The following is a 17,244-nucleotide window of genomic DNA, read 5'->3' as shown; positions in this document are numbered from 1 at the left end:
AAACAAAGAAGATTACAGTACCAGTATGTAAACATACATTCCTAGTTTAAATTCATAACACTAATTGAACAGTGGTAGAATGATATATTCAATATGCTTCCCACCAATACACAGTTGTGTCCCCGCCTGATCAGTTCTCATCATGGTCAGACCCCTTTAGAGACCAGCACTGAAGACCCACATGAAGTTACCTGTATGATACATCCTGTCCTCGTGAAATAAATCAACTTGTATATTTACCTGCTCTGCATTCATCTGTAGGACTGTGTGATAATTGAATCCTGGACATGAACATTTCAAATAGCTGGACCTTTTTTTGTAGCTTTATGTTATTCTAACTGATGTGAACATGCACCACTGTCACTGTAGTGAAATAAAAACAGACGGGGGAGCAAGGGGTTATTCGAGTACATGAAATGCTCCTCTGATAATGTCATTTAGGCTTTTAAGGAACTGAAACCTGAAACCAAATATTTCATATGACCGAGCAGGTTTCGCAGAATTGTCAGGTCAGAAATGTGGTTAAAATGTGCACGTCATACCGTAGATGGTAGATACTATTAAAGTTGCCTGTACCAAACTTTGAGAGGACAAAGAGGAATAAAAACAGAAAACACTAATGCAGACCTCAGGAAAATATGAATTGCAAGGCTTTATTCACTATGGAAGTGTTTCACTCAGAGTTTGCATGACAGGATCAGATCAGAGTGACATGTGTGTGAGGGTAAACACATGAGCGAAGTGTTTTTCGATTGTGACCTCAATGTCTATTTTTTTTTGTAGTTGACATTTGGCAGAAAAAGATTGAATTGCGCCTTACATGACTAAAATCAAGGGCACGGAAAGTCCTGCTGTCTTCCCCTCTCACACTTTTCCTGTGTGTGTGTGTGTGTGTGTGTGTGTGTGTGTGTGTGTGTGTGTGTGTGTGTGTGTGTGTGTGTGTGTGTGTGTGTGTGTGTGTGTGTGTGTGTGGGAGAATCAGATATCCTCACAATGATGGCATGATGGGTGAAAACCTATGAAACGAGTACAGTTTGTTGGTCATCTGATTGCTGATGCTGGGTTATATCTGGGATTTGGGTCCACGATTAAGGGTCAGGAAGTAGATTTAGGATCAGGGAAATATTATTAAAGTGAAGACACGCAGGCGCAGATATTTGACTGTAAGTATATCTTAAACACCTCTTCAATGGCTGCAACTGATGGTGTTTTTCAGTATCAATTAATCTGATGATTCATTTTTCAATCAAAAAGCTGATTGGTCTATAAAGTCATAAATGCAAGTACACTTTGTGCTGTTCTTGACTATACTTAAGTATACTCAAGTAGTCCCACTTGAGTATGCTTGAAGTGTAAATAGTTGTTAAATTGGCACAAGTTTAAGTGTACTACACCGGTGGAGATCAAGCTTCATTAGCATTCAAAACACACTTGCAGTCCACTTTATTACTATTAAATTATTTGTAATTTAGTTCACTTTTTAAAAGTAAATGTCAAACATACTTTAAATTAAGCAAGTAAAAATGTAATTGTAATGACTTCTCTACTCTAAATTATATTTCCAGTACACTAAAGTACACCACTTCTTGACCTGGGATGATTTCTGTATATTGTTCATTTTGTTTAGTTCTTGTAAAGACTGAAGATCAAATGTGTGTGGTTTTGATGTGTGTGTCCTGTTCTCGTGATTCCAGGTTTGTTTATCAAATACCGTACATCTCAGATGGTGTGATATTTCAGTTTAAAGGCTAAGGGCAACCCCCCACCCCACTGCACACCCACTCTTAACACTTCTTATCTCCATCTCTCAGTCCCTTATTCGAAACTCACAGTTTATCTGTTTGCAAAATTTGACATGCAAAACAGCACAGAGGAAATACACTGCTGTCCATACTGTCAGTAGGCTCTTATCAGTTTACTACATCGCTCAGTTTCTGTCTCCCCTCCAGAGGTGCCAGTATAGTGGTGGTGATGATGGTGATGATGATGGTGATGATGATGATGATGATGTATGTGCTCAACATTATATAAAAATGGTGCTCGTGGGGAGTTGGACATACAGTCATCAGGATTTCTACGACTGAACTTCTGCTCTTGATTCTTCACAGCGTCACTTCAGTGTAACTTCATCCAAATGGTAAGACACGACTGCTGGGAGTCAATGCAGGGAATTAGATGTTTGAATAGACAGAATAATTAGTAAATCACCAGCTTTTCTTTTCATTTGACATTATCATGACGCATTTTCTCAACTAAAAGTTTTGAGCCAATTATCCCATGAGCAGATTTTTACTTTGTTTCTCAACTGAAGATGAGATGAACAAATATTCAAGAACTTCAGGGAGAATTTGTAAGTTGTGCAAGTTTTGCTGCAAGTGATGATTGATATTAACAAATCTCTCGCACAATCCCTCAGAGGACTTTGTCACTGTGGACGTTTGGGCTTCTGTTTATCAGCCTCACAGGAGCTCATGGATTCAACCAATTTCCAGAAAACTGTACGTCTTATTCCTGGTCCACATATTTTTTTCTAAGACAAATCTTTTGACAGTTTGAGTGGCTCTAAATCTCTTCATTTTGTGTTTTTGTGCATATGCTGTGTGTCCCTGTCTGCTTATATCTACGCTTGTGCAGTTGTGGTGGCAAAAAGGAATGATGAAAATCCAGTCACGCTGACCTGCGATACGAAGACTGACGGAGCTGTCACATGGAAGTTTCATGGTGAAGGGATGGAGGATGTCGTTTTACAGGCCAATGTCCAGCAGGACGGTCAAAATCTGGCCATGTCAGACGTAGATACACCTATGCTGGGACAATACAGCTGCTGGAGAGGAGGAGAGATGCTGTCATCAACCTATCTGCTGCTGGAGGCTGAGGAAGAAGAAGACTTAGGTGAGATGCTCTTTTATTTTCCATTTATTCTACTGTTTATATACTAGAAAGTTCTCAAAAAGATAAGACTTGAAACTGTCTCTGCCTAACTGGTGGAATATTTCTCTTTCTTGAGGATGAGACTGAGGGTTAATACAGACTGAACCATCCAATCAGGCACTTCCAACATAATTGTCTCACATTTAGTGATGTTTTCTTCTCCATTTGTTGGTGTGGCAATGTCCAAACACTTTCCCTTCAGCTTGTATTCACCCATATTGTGGTTCTTTATAGATTCTCCCATCCTTTGCCGGGCAAAGTCTTATGACTGTACCTTCATCTGTAAGTGGACCCACAGTGGATACACAGCAGTGCGCTTTGGGCTGGGCCATAACTGGTAAAGGAAAAAAAAAAAAGACAAATTACTGTAGTGAGGCTAAAAGTGTTGAATAAGGTGTATAAAGAGGGACCAACAAGCAGACAGAATTGTACCTTTCTCAGTTACATATCAGTGTTTTGCTGCTTGTCTCTGTAGCACTGAAGGTGGGAGGCTGTGTGACTGGGTCAACAGCGGTGATCAACTCCCAGATGGGGGATTCCAGTTTGAGCTGTCCCATTCCCTCTCCCCCTACGCTGAGGAAAGCACCATGCTCGAAGTCACTGCTGAGGCAGTCATCGACCTCTCCATCCTCAGGACAACAAAGAGATTTTATCTCAGAGACATCGGTAAGCTGAGTGAAACCAGGCTATATCAAAGGCATTCAACAGAAGATTATCAAGATTCAACAGTAAAAGTGGACATCCTTTATTAGTCACACACACACACAACATGCAGAGTTAGGGAGGGAAACTGCACACGCCATGCTTCTCAATTCTACTCCGCATTTGACCCATCCTTGGTCAGTCCTTCCTCCGTGGCAGACCAGGAGCGGTGGGCTGGGACTGGCGGGGACTCAGTGTCTTTTGTCACCATTGGTCAGGTGGTGATCTTCTTGCATGTTTTTAGTGGGGTTTTTTTTTTAAGGACACAGAAAGGCCCCTTCCCTCAAGCAGCAGGCACGGAGGCATGGTGGAGGACACGCCTCAGGTGCCCACAGCAGGAATCAAACCCGGGACCTTTTAGCTGTGAGGCGACAGTGTTTCCACCATAACACCGTGCCACCCAACAGTATCTTCTGCAAAATCACAAAGTCAGGATATCATTCAGTTATGAGGAAACTGGTCTGGACGGATGAAATCAAACATTTGGTTCCAATGATAAATTGTTCACTAAAGTTACTCTCTGATGAAGTAAAATGACTTATTGTACACATTAGCAAGCTATGTAAAATCAGTGTAAAATGAAATGATTTTCAGGTAATTATTAACAGTGCAAAAGCAGCTATAACAGCTATATATGCCATGCTATTGCTCATCAGTAATCCTTTCTGTAAATAAATGTTAATATTTCAGTGAAATATGTGTTAACTTACATATATGCTTTCACGATTCCTTACTGACTTTTAGTTTTTGCTGTCATTTTGTTTCTGTCCAGTTCAACCTGATAGTCCCGAGATTGTCAGGTGTCAGGAGGTGCAGCAGGCCCTGAACGTGACCATTGATCCGCCATCCAGCTGGTCGACTCCTCACAGCTTCTTCAGCCTGGAACACGAGATTGAGTACGTGTTGAAAGATAACGGCAAGGTACGTACAAGCTTGCCCTGAATCAAAGTCTGGTGATTCCTCCATGTCCGTCATTCTGTCCATTTGGTTGTCTCACTATGCGACCTGTCTGCCTTTAGACTGAACGCTCTTCGTCCGCTCTGATCACAAAGAGGATAAGCATGCTGAGGGTTCGCTCCAGAGACTCGCTGGTGCTGTCCACCTGGAGCCAGTGGACTCCCTGGAAAAATGTAACCTACTGACATTACTTGAGCCCAACCCTGTCTGCTCCTGCTCTTTCTGTGTTCTTACACATCTACAATGTCCCCTCATGTCCCCCTCACCTGCTGTTTTTCACTGTGTCTGGCTGTCACACACTGATGGCAAAAAGATAACACAGCATTCACCAGAAGCTCAGCAATAAGTCCAGAGTTTTGTTTGATGGTAGGACATCAGTACAGTACACTTTTATTATCAATTTTATTTATGACTCAACTCAAACTATTTATTTATGTATTTATTTGTGAAATGTGAAAAAAAAAAAAAAAAAAGTTATTCTGTCTTGCAAAGCTTGGCTGTAGGGGCCGAGTAACCACCAGGGGTCCTTGTCAGGATTAATGGAGGTCCCCAGGAAATGTAGACACTAAACACAGTCACTTAGAACACAGACAGTTCTGTGATTCAATATAAAATTGTATCTAGCAGCAAAAAATGTAGGGAAATGCCTGACCAAATCTTGCAACATCAGTATCCATAGTTTTGTCCATTTAAGGTTCCTTGATGTTAAAATCTAAGAACACCTACATAATGCTTCATTTAACATGAATCAGAAGTTAAAATTGCATTTCAACTGAAGGAGTCCAGAGTCATTCTGATTGTTTCTAGTCCCTGCTATTTCTGTATTTTGTGTTGGTGTTTCTGTGTATTTTGGTGGTTTGGTGCTGTGCAAAACAAAGGGCTATTAAATGAGCTTTGTGCTTCCTTCCTTATACATGTTCCTTCTTCGTGTGTCACTTATGTCATTTGTACAATTACTGACAGAGCAGAAATCCCCTACAGTGCAGTATGTTTGGCCACAAATGATTACTAATTTCTGAGGTCACCTATAATAAATAAAGGAGCTTCTGTGAAAGATACACTAAAATGGAAATTAATAGAAACAAAATTAGAGTCTAGTGCTTTTAATTACTAATCACTATTACATCGTTCACAATTATAAGAGCTGTCTTATTTTATTATGACTATTCAATTGTTGGTAAAGAGACCAGAGTCTGTTTAGAATATTCAATGTTTTTTTTTTGTTTTGTTTTGTTTTTTTTTACCTGGTAATGAATGAGCAATAGTGCTGTAGTTTTTCAGCAATGAATGCTCTATTTGATGCAATCATCTAGTTTAGGTATTAAAATCTACCATTACTTGTCTAGTACCTATTGAACAGAAAAATCCAGATGGGAAAGACTGTCAGACAAACAACAAGACATTCTTTCTCAGTGGCTGTCAGCTATACAGTAATGCTAAGGCCCTCTAAGGCATTAGCCATAGCCTGCAAACAGCAAAACGCTGCACCTCCTTCAGCAGCCAGATTTGTTATAAATGACAAATGCATTGAAGGAGAGCTCAGATTACGGCATCAGTTACAAAGTGAGATTCTGTATTTTCTTTTGCTTTTTCATTTAATGTATAAAATTGTCAGATTAGCAAGTAAATTTTACCATAACTAGAACTGGTGGAAATGCCAAAACAAAAAACAAAAAAAATGTGGTTTAGATTGTCCCACACCTTAAAAAGTATCAGATCAATATATTTGCTGACAGCGGATTAACAGACAAAAGATTATTTCTCTGAGAGCCCAACCTCACATAGCTGGAGATGCCTGGAGCAGTGGCTGAAAGCTTGAGCAGTAAATGACACTGTTATGCAGGGGACAACATGCTTCAGTGTGAAGGTCATGTAATATTCCATGGCATTGAAAATGACCAAAGAGTGATTCTTCGGTGTTGTAATCAAAGTCATTCTTGATATTCATAGTCAGAACTTACAGAGACAGATTGAATTTTACACATTAAGGTTTGTAAGACTGAAAGCTGTGCTTATTCAATTGTCTTGCCATCATTTCAGACCCTAATCTGTCATTACCTCATTGCAGGTGAGAACAGGGAAAAAGAATCTTTGTAAATGCAAAAACAAAGCAAAGTTTTGCTGTCCAGAGTTGCCACCTGGGTACTTGGACCACTGCAAGAAGAGAGGGAAGAAAAAAAGGAACAAAGATGCTGCACGGAACCAGGCATCAAAAAAAGAGGATGTTTCATAAAAACATACATTGCAAGTGGGATCGTGCTGGTGTACAAATGCCTTCTGTTTGGGAATTATATGGGAAAAAATTTGGGATGAACATATACATAAAGTAGTGAAATTGTACCTCAGATTTTATTTGTCAAATGCTTTAAGAAAGATTCAAGAATGCAGTCTAATGCAGCAGCCGTGCGACATTCATGAAGGTTATAATATTCAGTTTTTGTCTGTTTTTTTATTTCATTACTATTATTGTACATCTCATCTTCATGTGATTATTGTCATAGTAGTAATAGTAGTAGTATTCCTGAAATGTGGGAATTTTGTTGCTAGAGAGAAAAGATTGTAGTTGAACTGTCTCATTTCATTTGTCTGACACTCTCACAAGACCCTGCCTTGAAGAGGGCCTCTGTGACAAGACCAAAGACCTTCTGTATCACAGTGGATGACATGTTGCATATTCCCAAACTGACCTCTGTCTGGAAAATTAAAGGTGGAAATAATAAAATGAATGTTGCTGCTGATTTCCATTTACCTGGTTGTGTGTTGGAGACTTAGCATTGTGCGTGGTGTGGTGCCTCATTGTCAGTGTGGCCCAGCAGCCCTGTGGCCCCTCAGCCGGTCAGTCCGGCTTTGCCGTTTACGCATGTGCACGAGAGGAGGCGCGGAAGTGGCTGCGAACGTGCCGCTCTGTTGTTCACTGACATAACAACAGCTAGCTACATATGGACAAAGGGGCGCTTTTACATGCAGTCTCGTCTTCGTTGCGTTGAGGAGCGCTATAAATGTCTTGAACATGGCAAAGATTGTTCGGACAACGGCTTTAGTTTTATACCTCTGGAGTGTTTTTGTGCAGTTCCGTCGCATGTCAGGTGAGAGTGGGGGCGGAGGCAAGTTTCACATGTTAGCGAGCAGCTAATTCAGCTAAAGGGTCGCTGTTAGCTGAAGGCTCTCAGGAGCACGCGGAGGTTTTTGTTGTAGCCTTCGCGGTTTGTCTCTTGTGAGTGAAGTGTACAGGTGCACTGTCTCTTTCCATCCTGTGGTTTACCAGCACTGGCATCACTCTTGACGAGGCAGTTCCTCACATCTCTGATATAACCTGGTCGTGTTTCTTTTTGGGTCTGCTCCAGGTCTTGGTATCAATGAACTGCTTTATTTCCGGATCATCAGTCCAGAGGAGATAGGTTACATCTTCAGTGCAGCACCTGCTAAAGACTTCGGAGGGGATTTTGTTAGTACTCTGTCTTCTTCTGAATTTCGTCTGTTGGCCAAATACTCAAGACACCTGTGCATTCACCATCTAATCACACCCCTCTTCTCTCCTTTGGTCTCCAGACATCATCTTATGATGAGATCTTCCTGGTGCCAGCAGACCCAGCAGACGGCTGCTCTGAACTGGAGGACAGAGAAATCATCCAGGGACAAGTAATCCTGGTCCAAAGGGGGTACGTACACAAACCTCAGCACCTACAGCTTCATCTGTGTAAGACATAGAAGCACAAACAAGAAGCGGGAAGCTGGGACTGTAAGCATGGAGGGTGCCATTTAGCAAAGGACGGGTGGAGAGGGAGGTACACTGAAGCTGTGACCTGAGGTTAAGCCATAGAAAGCAAAGACATTTGACTATCTGACCAGTCAAGCAACTGTCATAATGTTATGTGTGGTGCTATTCTTCACTGGCCCATTTGGGATGCTGTATTGCAAGTGTATGCCATGTGCTAACTCTGGAATAAAAAAATAGTCTTGTTATTACTCCCCATTCATATTATGGATGCATTAAAGGTCCAATGTGTATTCAGTAGCGTTCAGCGGTGAGGTTGTAGATTGCAGCCTCAACGCCTCTTGCCTCGGCCCTCCTCTTTCGAGCATGAAGGAGAAGCTGTCGCAAAACTTTTAAAAAAAAATGCAAAGGGCGCTCTCTAGAACCAGTGTTTGGTGTGTACATTCTGGGCTATTATAGAAACATGGCGATGCAACATGGTGGACTCTGTTGAGGAAGACTCGCTCCATCTGTCGTTATAAAGAGGTAATTCTAATGTTGAGAAAACACCAGTAACAACATGAGTGTTTTATTCAGTTTCTTCCATATTCTGACAATAAATCCCCTTAAATCTTACACACTAGTCCTGGTTAAGGTTATTCAACGGTGTTTCAAGATGGCGCCCATTCATCTCAATTGAAGTTGCTCACATTGGACCTACGACTGTATTTGTGGCTAAGATGATAAGATAAGCTAAGCTGTAGCTAAGATAATTTGTGGCAGCATGCATCATGAAACAGCCCAGCCCTGTCCCTGGCTTCCTATCTGAACAGCAATAAAACAATGTTTAACATTGAAGGGTCAACACATGGGTTTGACACTGCTTCACAAACACGATATATTGGCTACCAATACCAGTGTTAACACAAAAGTGACGGGCCCTAATAGTGGTAGCAAAATGTGACAAACCTAGTCTTGTTTAAGCAGATTAAGAGTCATCTGTAGAGAATTACACTTGCAGATCTGAGTCTTCTTTGAACATTTGCACTATGTCCTTTATGGAACGATAGAGTGTGAATTGATGCATGACTACAGATCACTGGGAGTATTACAGGATGTGTTTGCAGGCACATTTTAAAATGGTTTCTCACATTTCTTTCACTGTTTTTGTGTGCACTCCAGAGGCTGCTCCTTTGTACAAAAGACCCGCCATGTAGAGGAAGCAGGAGGCAGAGCTGTTTTGATTGCAGATAATGCAGAGGACAATGACAGTCAGTACCTTGATATGATCGCTGATGGAAGCACTGCCATACCAAGCATACCTGCTCTATTCCTGCTGGGACGTGATGGGTAAGACCTGTGCAGACACGCAAACAATCATTCAAACCTGTTTCATTTTTATTTATCTTAAATAAGATGATAATAATAATATTCTGTTTGTAAGTTTAACATTCCCCAAAATGTTAGGGGGCACCACAACCTTTACAATAATGAAGCATCTCCTGAAGCGCCATCTTTCTTATAAACTTTACATATTTGCATGTTGTTTTTGGACCAAAGGTGGAGAAAGTGTTTATGATTTTCTCCCCTTTTCCATGTGTTCCAGGATGATGATCAGACGATCTCTTCAGAGACTTGCACTGCCATGGGCTGTCATTTCCATTCCGGTCAATGTTTCCTCTTTGGCTTCGTTCCCACTGAAGCAGCCCCCGTGGACACTGTGGTAGAAATAACACACACCCACAACTTCATGCACTCAGTAAACACTCTTTCATCAGTGCACATCCTGCCAGCAGTGGGGAAACTCACAGCCTCACATGGAAATGATTTGACGGTGGTTAAATAAATTCACCCGCACTGGTGGTGAACCATTGAAATTAACATATGTACACACGATCATGTGACACCTAAATGCACGTTCAAAGGCATGTGGAGCAAACCTTTTAGCAATGTCCAAATGGACTCTTTGCCAGAGCTGTGAACCAGATGAGGACAGACAAACTCAGGAAGAAACGTGTGCTTCCTTGTAGCTGAATTTGATTGAATTATCCGTTGGTTTTGAAGATAATGAGTGTGTCTACTTCTGTGCAGATGATCTGTTGGTGACTAGTCAGTGGTAAAGCTGTTGATGTGCACTAATACAACACATACAAAAAGAAGACCACTATACACTGTTTCTTTTTGCCTCGTCAAATACTACAAGCTGAGGCCTCTGGAGCACTCCAGGAACATCACTGTCACTATAAAAATGTTATGAAATTCCTGCTTAATTGCATGAACTTAAACAGGGTGACCAAAAATAAGCTTTGTTTCTCCTATATTAATAAGTATGAAATGTTTTTTTTTTTTTTCATCATTTATTGCCTTTCTGAGGTAAACAGCTGTACAGATTTCAAGACCGTACACACATTTTTTGGACTTGTTGTGCTTTGGGTTGCAGCGATATGAAAAATGACGGTTATTGCACCATGTACATTTGCTTCTCTCCAGTGCTGAATTCTACTGTATTAGTATTATTTAAAAATATTTATATCAAGTTTAATGTCTGCTCGAACATAGTGTTTTGTGAAATTATAATAAAGTGTTTATTCAACCAAAAAACACCTTCTGTTTTCATTGCCTTAAGGGTTATTGTAACTGATGCTAATGATGATTTTGTGCTGTATACTGTGAAACCATGTTTTATTATACAATGAAAATCTCATACCATTGCAGCCCTGAAGTCTGATCACCTAGACTGCTGTCAATAGTATAATGTGTACATTAACTGTGTATTTATATTTACATTACAATACTCCAGGTTCAAAATATGTTTAGAGCAGTCTGTCCTCTTGATTGTTTTCAACCATTTTTGTAATACAACATATCCCTAGTTTGTTCATCTGATGACTGTACTGCTCAGATCCTTGCTGATCGTAGTTCACACATATTCATTTTTGCGTGAAACTGTTCTTACACCAAAATTGCACTTTGTATTTTAATGGACTGTTTCTGCAATGATTCAGGACAGTACAGAAAGTGCAGAGAAACACTCAGGACATGAGGTTAAGTTCAAAGAAGCAAAGTCTTTACTGGTACACCAGGAAGTCATACATGGAGAGCGGTCAGACAGTGCAACAAAACATGAGCAACAAATAAAGTAGCTAAAAATCCAAAACACCAAATGACAAAGCTAAGTCAACATACATGAGACGAAGACTAGGAAAAATGCTGGGAAACCCACAGGGAAATCATGGGAACATATGTAGAACCAGGACAGGTGAGTATTGAGAGCAGGTGTGGATAATCAGTGAGCAAGCAATGCATGCCTCCCCTCAGATGCTGCAATATCATCATTTTGGTTCATAAACTGAAAATATGAATGTCCCGGGAAGCTCCACATATTGATGTAAAACCAGCAAGTTGGAGGCAGCTTGCTGGTTTCTGTAGATGCAAGTCACTCCCAAATTCTTATTTATTTTTGGAAAATTCATTCATTCATTCATTCATTCATTCATTCATTCATTTATGTGTCTTAAATTTCATTTGTGCAAAAGTTTGAATCTGAAACATTTAATTTGAGGTCATCTGTGTGTTGGCCTTTGCACTCCATGCGCGACCTCAACACAAAAATCAATTCTGCTTTCCTTTCTAATAACAAACATTTCTTTCATGTGTATCCTCAAGGAATAAAATATGTGAAAAGTGCTTTCATTTACGGTATTTCCACTGGGAGAGAAAAAGGCCTGTATTTATTTATTGTTTATCCGCGTATGAATTTAAAGTGGAAACTGGTATCTGAAAAGTTTAATGGAGTCTGTATATTTGTTTTCTCACTCAATCAATGATGAATTTGCATAACTATATACTTCGCTTTTTTTCTCTACGACCTTCGTTCAATCGCATTTATCAACAAGTGCCACTGAGGGCCATGTCACTGCGATGACTTGTCCTAATGCTCAGTAACTGAATAACTCTCCGGGAAAATGTCACTTTGTATGGTCTTCTCCACTACGTTCGTGCTCTAACTCCGCATATCTCTCTTGCGTAAAGCATCAGTACAAAATACACCACAGAAGCCAAAACTGCTTGACTGCTCTGAACACCACAAGTTTAAAAACGGACCTTGTCGCGATTCAGCACCACACACTTTCTGGACAGCGATGCTGCTTTCAGCAAAGGTGCGCAAAGAGTTTGGACGCTGTGCAAAAAGTAGATAAAAGCAGAATGCAGTCATTTGCAAACGAATTGTTTGCTGACAAGCTTTTATACAATCACGTGTTCACAAAGTGGTGAAACTCTCTCCATCCTCGCTTGTGACCGACTGATCCTTCCCAGGATGCCTCTTTCATACCCGATCATGATACTATCACCTGTTACAATCAACCTGTTTACCTGTGGGATGATCCAAACAGGTGTTTCTGGAGCGTTCCGCATCTTTCCCAGTCTTTAGCTGCTCCTGTCCCAACTTGAAACATGTTGCTGTCATCAAATTCATAACAAGCATATATTTACAAAAATCAATAATGTTAAAGAGGTAAAACATTAAATACATTGTCTTTGTGCTCTTTTTTCTTGAGTATATGTCAGAAAGACTTAGCAATGTTTTGTCATGTTAATCTGGACACTTATCGTCTGTAAACTCGCCTGTTGAGCATTTAACTATTTATTTTTATTTACTGATTGATTTATTTCAACAGATTTAGAGGGATGGCCTTTCCCTGAATAGAAACTCCAGTACACCACTACTTCTCTCACTGTACAGCAGTATAGGTTATTATGGGAGTAACTGTTTGAAGCGTGGGAGCATTATCAGGACAGTCACTGAAATATTAGACCACCTTATAAAGTTTCAAACACTTCAGAAAATAATGTTTGAATATAAACTCTTTATATTGAGTAGGTTATATGGTTTCGCTCCAAATCACTGAGAGGCAGAGAAAGGAGGGGGGAGAGAGGGAGAGTTAGCAAAGAAAGAGGCCCACTTCTCATCAGGATAACCTGCTGAATGGAGTCCTCAGGTTTTTGTTATTTCCATGACTTTATGGCGTCTCCCTTCCTATGACAGGAGGCGACTCTGCAGAGAGAGGTTACATACAATTTAAATAAGCAACGACTGCATTAATGCATCAAAATCACGGTACATGTAAATGAGTTTGAACATGGTAGTGAAGTTTGCGTGCAGTTTTTCCACTGTGTTTTCCTCCCCTTTACCTCCTCTTGCATCTTGGACACACTCTGCCCCACACTGCCCTCATCGAGGCCTCCCTCAGAGCCGGACTCCCCCACAGATACACCGACGGCGTGCACACAGCGTTCAGCCGAGCCATGATGGCGAAAACATTGGTGGCCTCGTTCCTGAACGTCAGCCCTCTTCCCGCCACAAATCTGATGATGATGTTAACAAACGAGGGGCACCACAACACCAAGAAGCTGATGACAACAAAAATGATGATTCTCAATGATTCCTTCTTGCTGTCTGTCTCGGCGCTGGGAGGGTCTCTCTCCACGTGGAACCTGGCAATAACGTACAGTTTGATGGTCATGACCACTTTGGTGAGCACGATTAGTTGTAAGAAGACAATGCTGAACACGTACAGTTGGATCGACTTGGAAAGTGGCAGCAAATTCCTGGCGAGCAAGTGAGCGACACTATAAACCCAGCAGCAGATGTTGACGCCTATCACAAACTGTCGCGTTACGAAGCGGCTGTAGATGAACGGATGGCACACAGCAAAGTACCGGTCAAACTGCGCGAACAAAAACGTCATTATGTTGACCCCTAAAAGTGACGATAGAACATTATAAGTTCCGTTTCTAGACGGATATCCCTCCTGGACATCAAACAGACCCAGATAATACACCGAGAACCCGACCAGCGTATCACAGATGCTGGTGTTCAGCATGAAAATGAACCTGTTCTGAAGGCGCAGCGCTCTGGTGGCCAAGATGCCAACGAGCACTGTTCCGGCTACGAGAACTGTGGTTGTAGCGAATAAAATCTGGAAAGTAAAGATGAAATAATCCTCAGGACTGTCGAAGTTCACCGAGAGAGGGACCCCTCCTGTCATAGACTCTGTGATATTGGAGAGGAGCATTTTTCATGTGCAAGTGTTTCTCAAGTGCAACCACTATTTTACCCTCTTGTGCCGTGAAGTCACCTGCCTTGATCTCTTGGGATGCCATGATCTAATGTTTCTTGCAGTCTTTAACACCTCACGCAGTAGTCCTGCAGTGAATTTAGGCTAACATTTAACGACATAAGCACTTTAATTTATTTTCCTCACATGCAGCGCATCGGGTTTTTATCCACTTGTGTCCTCAACCTGATGCAGCAACAATATAGAAATGATTAGTTTTAATGATATGTCACAACTGACGCAACATGTTTCCTTGACTCACTGCTGGAAATATCACTGAATATTAATAATTGCTTTTTAAATACATTTTAGCAGAATGCCACATATTGTTCATTAACGGTCCGTGCTTATTAACAAGAGTTTGATTTGGTTTGGTTTGACGTAGAGCTTACCCAGATGCACCACCAGAGGGTGCTGTGGTCTCTAAAATCAGGAGGAAGCCGTCCCTGAAGCTCTCCTGGTTTGTAGTATTTGGTAAGATATTATTGGCTGTGGACTTCAAACTCTATTTTTAAAGAGGGGACGTTTCATTTTAATGTACTAATACTTTTATTTATCGGTTATTCGTCGGTTTGGTTTGTAGAGCACTCAGCAGTTATGTTCTGAATTATTTTTTGTCTTTGCAGTATGAATTTGGACGTAAAATGAAGATGTTAAACACTGAGTCCAGCAGCAATGTCAAATATATCGACGCGCAGCAGGTAGTGCGCGTGCCTCACAGCAAGAAGGTTGCTGGTTCGATTCCCGGGTCGGGCCTTTCTGTGTGAAGTTCGCATGTTCTTCCCGTGCATGCCTGAGTTCTCTCCGGGAACTCCGGTTCTTCCCGTGCATGCCTGAGTTCTCTCCGGGAACTCCGGCTTCCTCCCACAGACCAAAAACATGCTCATTAGGTGAATTGGTGACTGTAAAATTGCCCCTAGGTGTGAGTGTGAGCGTGAATGGTTGTTTGTTTGTGCCCTGCGATCGACTGGCGACCGGTCCAGAGTGTACCCCGCCCCTCGCCCGCTGACGGCTGGGATAGGCCCCAGCAACCCCGAAAGGGTTACGCGGTATAAAATGGATGGATGGATAATAATAATAATAATAAAAAAAATAAAATAAAATAATAATAATAAGCTGAACCTAACCTTAACGAAAAATCTAGGTCATTTCATAGGATGAAGCGTTAATGTGTCATATTCCATTGTATTTAACCACATGGTTAAAAGCGGTCATAGGACAACTGCATGAAGTACAAAGACAGATTAGAGGGTGACTTTAATGCATCTGCTTTATTTGTAAATAACAAAGAGTAAATAATGTAAAGTCAAATAGTCGATTATTTGAACTCAAAGCACAATTCACATGGCTTGGCTCGCGTCTTCATATACACTACAGGAGCTGTGCAGACACAAAGCACGACAAGTAAAAATGCAACAACTTTCCCTGCTATACTTTAAAATACTGCACGAGGGCTGAGTTTAGAAAAAATATATAAAGTCCAATCATGATTTTAATATATATAAATACATATTATTCTTATTCTGCGGCAGTAAACAGCAAACTGCAGTTCAAGCTGCAGAGACATATAAAAAACACACTATGACAAATTAAATTATTTTATTTATTTCTAGTGACATTTACAGTTTGAATATTTGTTGCAGTCATTTTCCACCGAAGCCTCGCAGCAGCTGCTGATGAGTCCCGGGTTAACAAACCATTCAGCGGGTCTTCAGGGGCATCCTTTACCGTTTCCCTTCACAGAACAGGAGCCAACTCTAAAGGAGCGGACAAAGAGCGGCGCAGTGCACGTTTAGCCTGCTCCAGACAGAAATGAACTCCATCTTTTTTACGGTTCATCTTACCTCCTCTGGCAACCCGGGCACACTCTGCCCCACACTGTCCTCACCATGGCCTCCCTCAGAGCCGGACTCCCCCATATATACACCGCCGGCGTGCACACGGCGTTCAAACGTGCCATGATGGCGAAAACATTGGTGGCTTCGTTTCTGAATGTCAGCCCTCCTCCCATCAGCAGTCTGAGCGCGATATTGACAAAAGAGGGGCACCACAACACCAAGAAGCTTAGGACAACAAAAATGATGATTCTTAAGGATTCCTTGTTGTTTTCTCTCTCGGCGCTGGGAGGGTTTTTTTCAAGCTGGTACTTGGCGACAACATACAGTTTAATAGTCATGACCACTTTGGTGAGCACAATCACTTGTAAGCTGACAATACTGAGAACATACATTTGTACTGATTTGGAAAGTGGTAAGATTTGTAAAATCATCAACTGAGTGTACGCGTGAAGCCAACAGTAGACGTTTGCGGTGATGACCACCCGCCGGCTGATGAAGCGCATGTAGAAGAAAGGATGACAAACGGCGAAGTACCGGTCAAACTGTGCGAATAAAAACGTCAGTAAATTGACCCCCAGAAGATATGGTAGAACATTATAAGTTCCGTTTCTAGACGGATATCCCTCCTGCACATCAAACAGACCCAGATAATACACCGAGAACCCGACCAGCGTATCACAGATGCTGGTGTTCAGCATGAAAATGAACCTGTTCCGAAGGCGCAGCGCTCTGGTGGCCAGGATGGTAATGACCACAAGTCCGGGCAAGAGAACAGCGCTGGAGGCGAATAAAATCTGGAAAATAAAGATGACATAATCCTCAGGACTGTCGAAGTTCACCGAGAGAGGGACCCCTCCTGTCACAGACTCTGTGATGTTGGAGAGGAACATTGTTTCAATAATGCAGTTTGAATGTAATGACTTTATAAAACTGATTGGTTAAGCACCGCCCCTCCCATGAGCCGTGACCTAATCTCACTTTTCATAGCAGTTTTCTGTCCTTT

The 17,244-nt window shown here is 41.4% G+C and overlaps 2 protein-coding genes across 2 annotated transcripts; both read left to right on the top strand.

The window, feature by feature from the left end:
* Positions 1 to 2,081: 2,081 nt before the first annotated feature.
* il12b2 (interleukin 12B 2) lies at positions 2,082 to 4,775 on the top strand. The gene is made up of 7 exons (XM_070964207.1): positions 2,082 to 2,137; positions 2,417 to 2,498; positions 2,635 to 2,892; positions 3,166 to 3,268; positions 3,407 to 3,597; positions 4,406 to 4,554; positions 4,653 to 4,775. Exons 1-7 carry the CDS (start codon positions 2,135 to 2,137, stop codon positions 4,773 to 4,775), a joined length of 909 nt encoding a protein of 302 aa, XP_070820308.1. The 5' UTR covers positions 2,082 to 2,134.
* Positions 4,776 to 7,468: 2,693 nt separating this feature from the next.
* On the top strand, positions 7,469 to 10,879 carry LOC139332336 (protease-associated domain-containing protein 1-like). The gene is made up of 5 exons (XM_070964208.1): positions 7,469 to 7,676; positions 7,935 to 8,035; positions 8,140 to 8,249; positions 9,467 to 9,634; positions 9,891 to 10,879. The coding sequence occupies exons 1-5, from the start codon at positions 7,601 to 7,603 to the stop codon at positions 10,009 to 10,011; spliced, it is 576 nt and encodes a 191-aa protein (XP_070820309.1). The 5' UTR covers positions 7,469 to 7,600; the 3' UTR covers positions 10,012 to 10,879.
* Positions 10,880 to 17,244: the final 6,365 nt, after the last annotated feature.

Source organism: Chaetodon trifascialis, chromosome 6 (genome assembly GCF_039877785.1).
Source record: "Chaetodon trifascialis isolate fChaTrf1 chromosome 6, fChaTrf1.hap1, whole genome shotgun sequence".
NCBI lineage: Eukaryota > Metazoa > Chordata > Actinopteri > Chaetodontiformes > Chaetodontidae > Chaetodon > Chaetodon trifascialis.
Note: the sequence above shows the minus strand (reverse complement) of the source record. Positions and strands in the feature narration are given on the sequence as shown.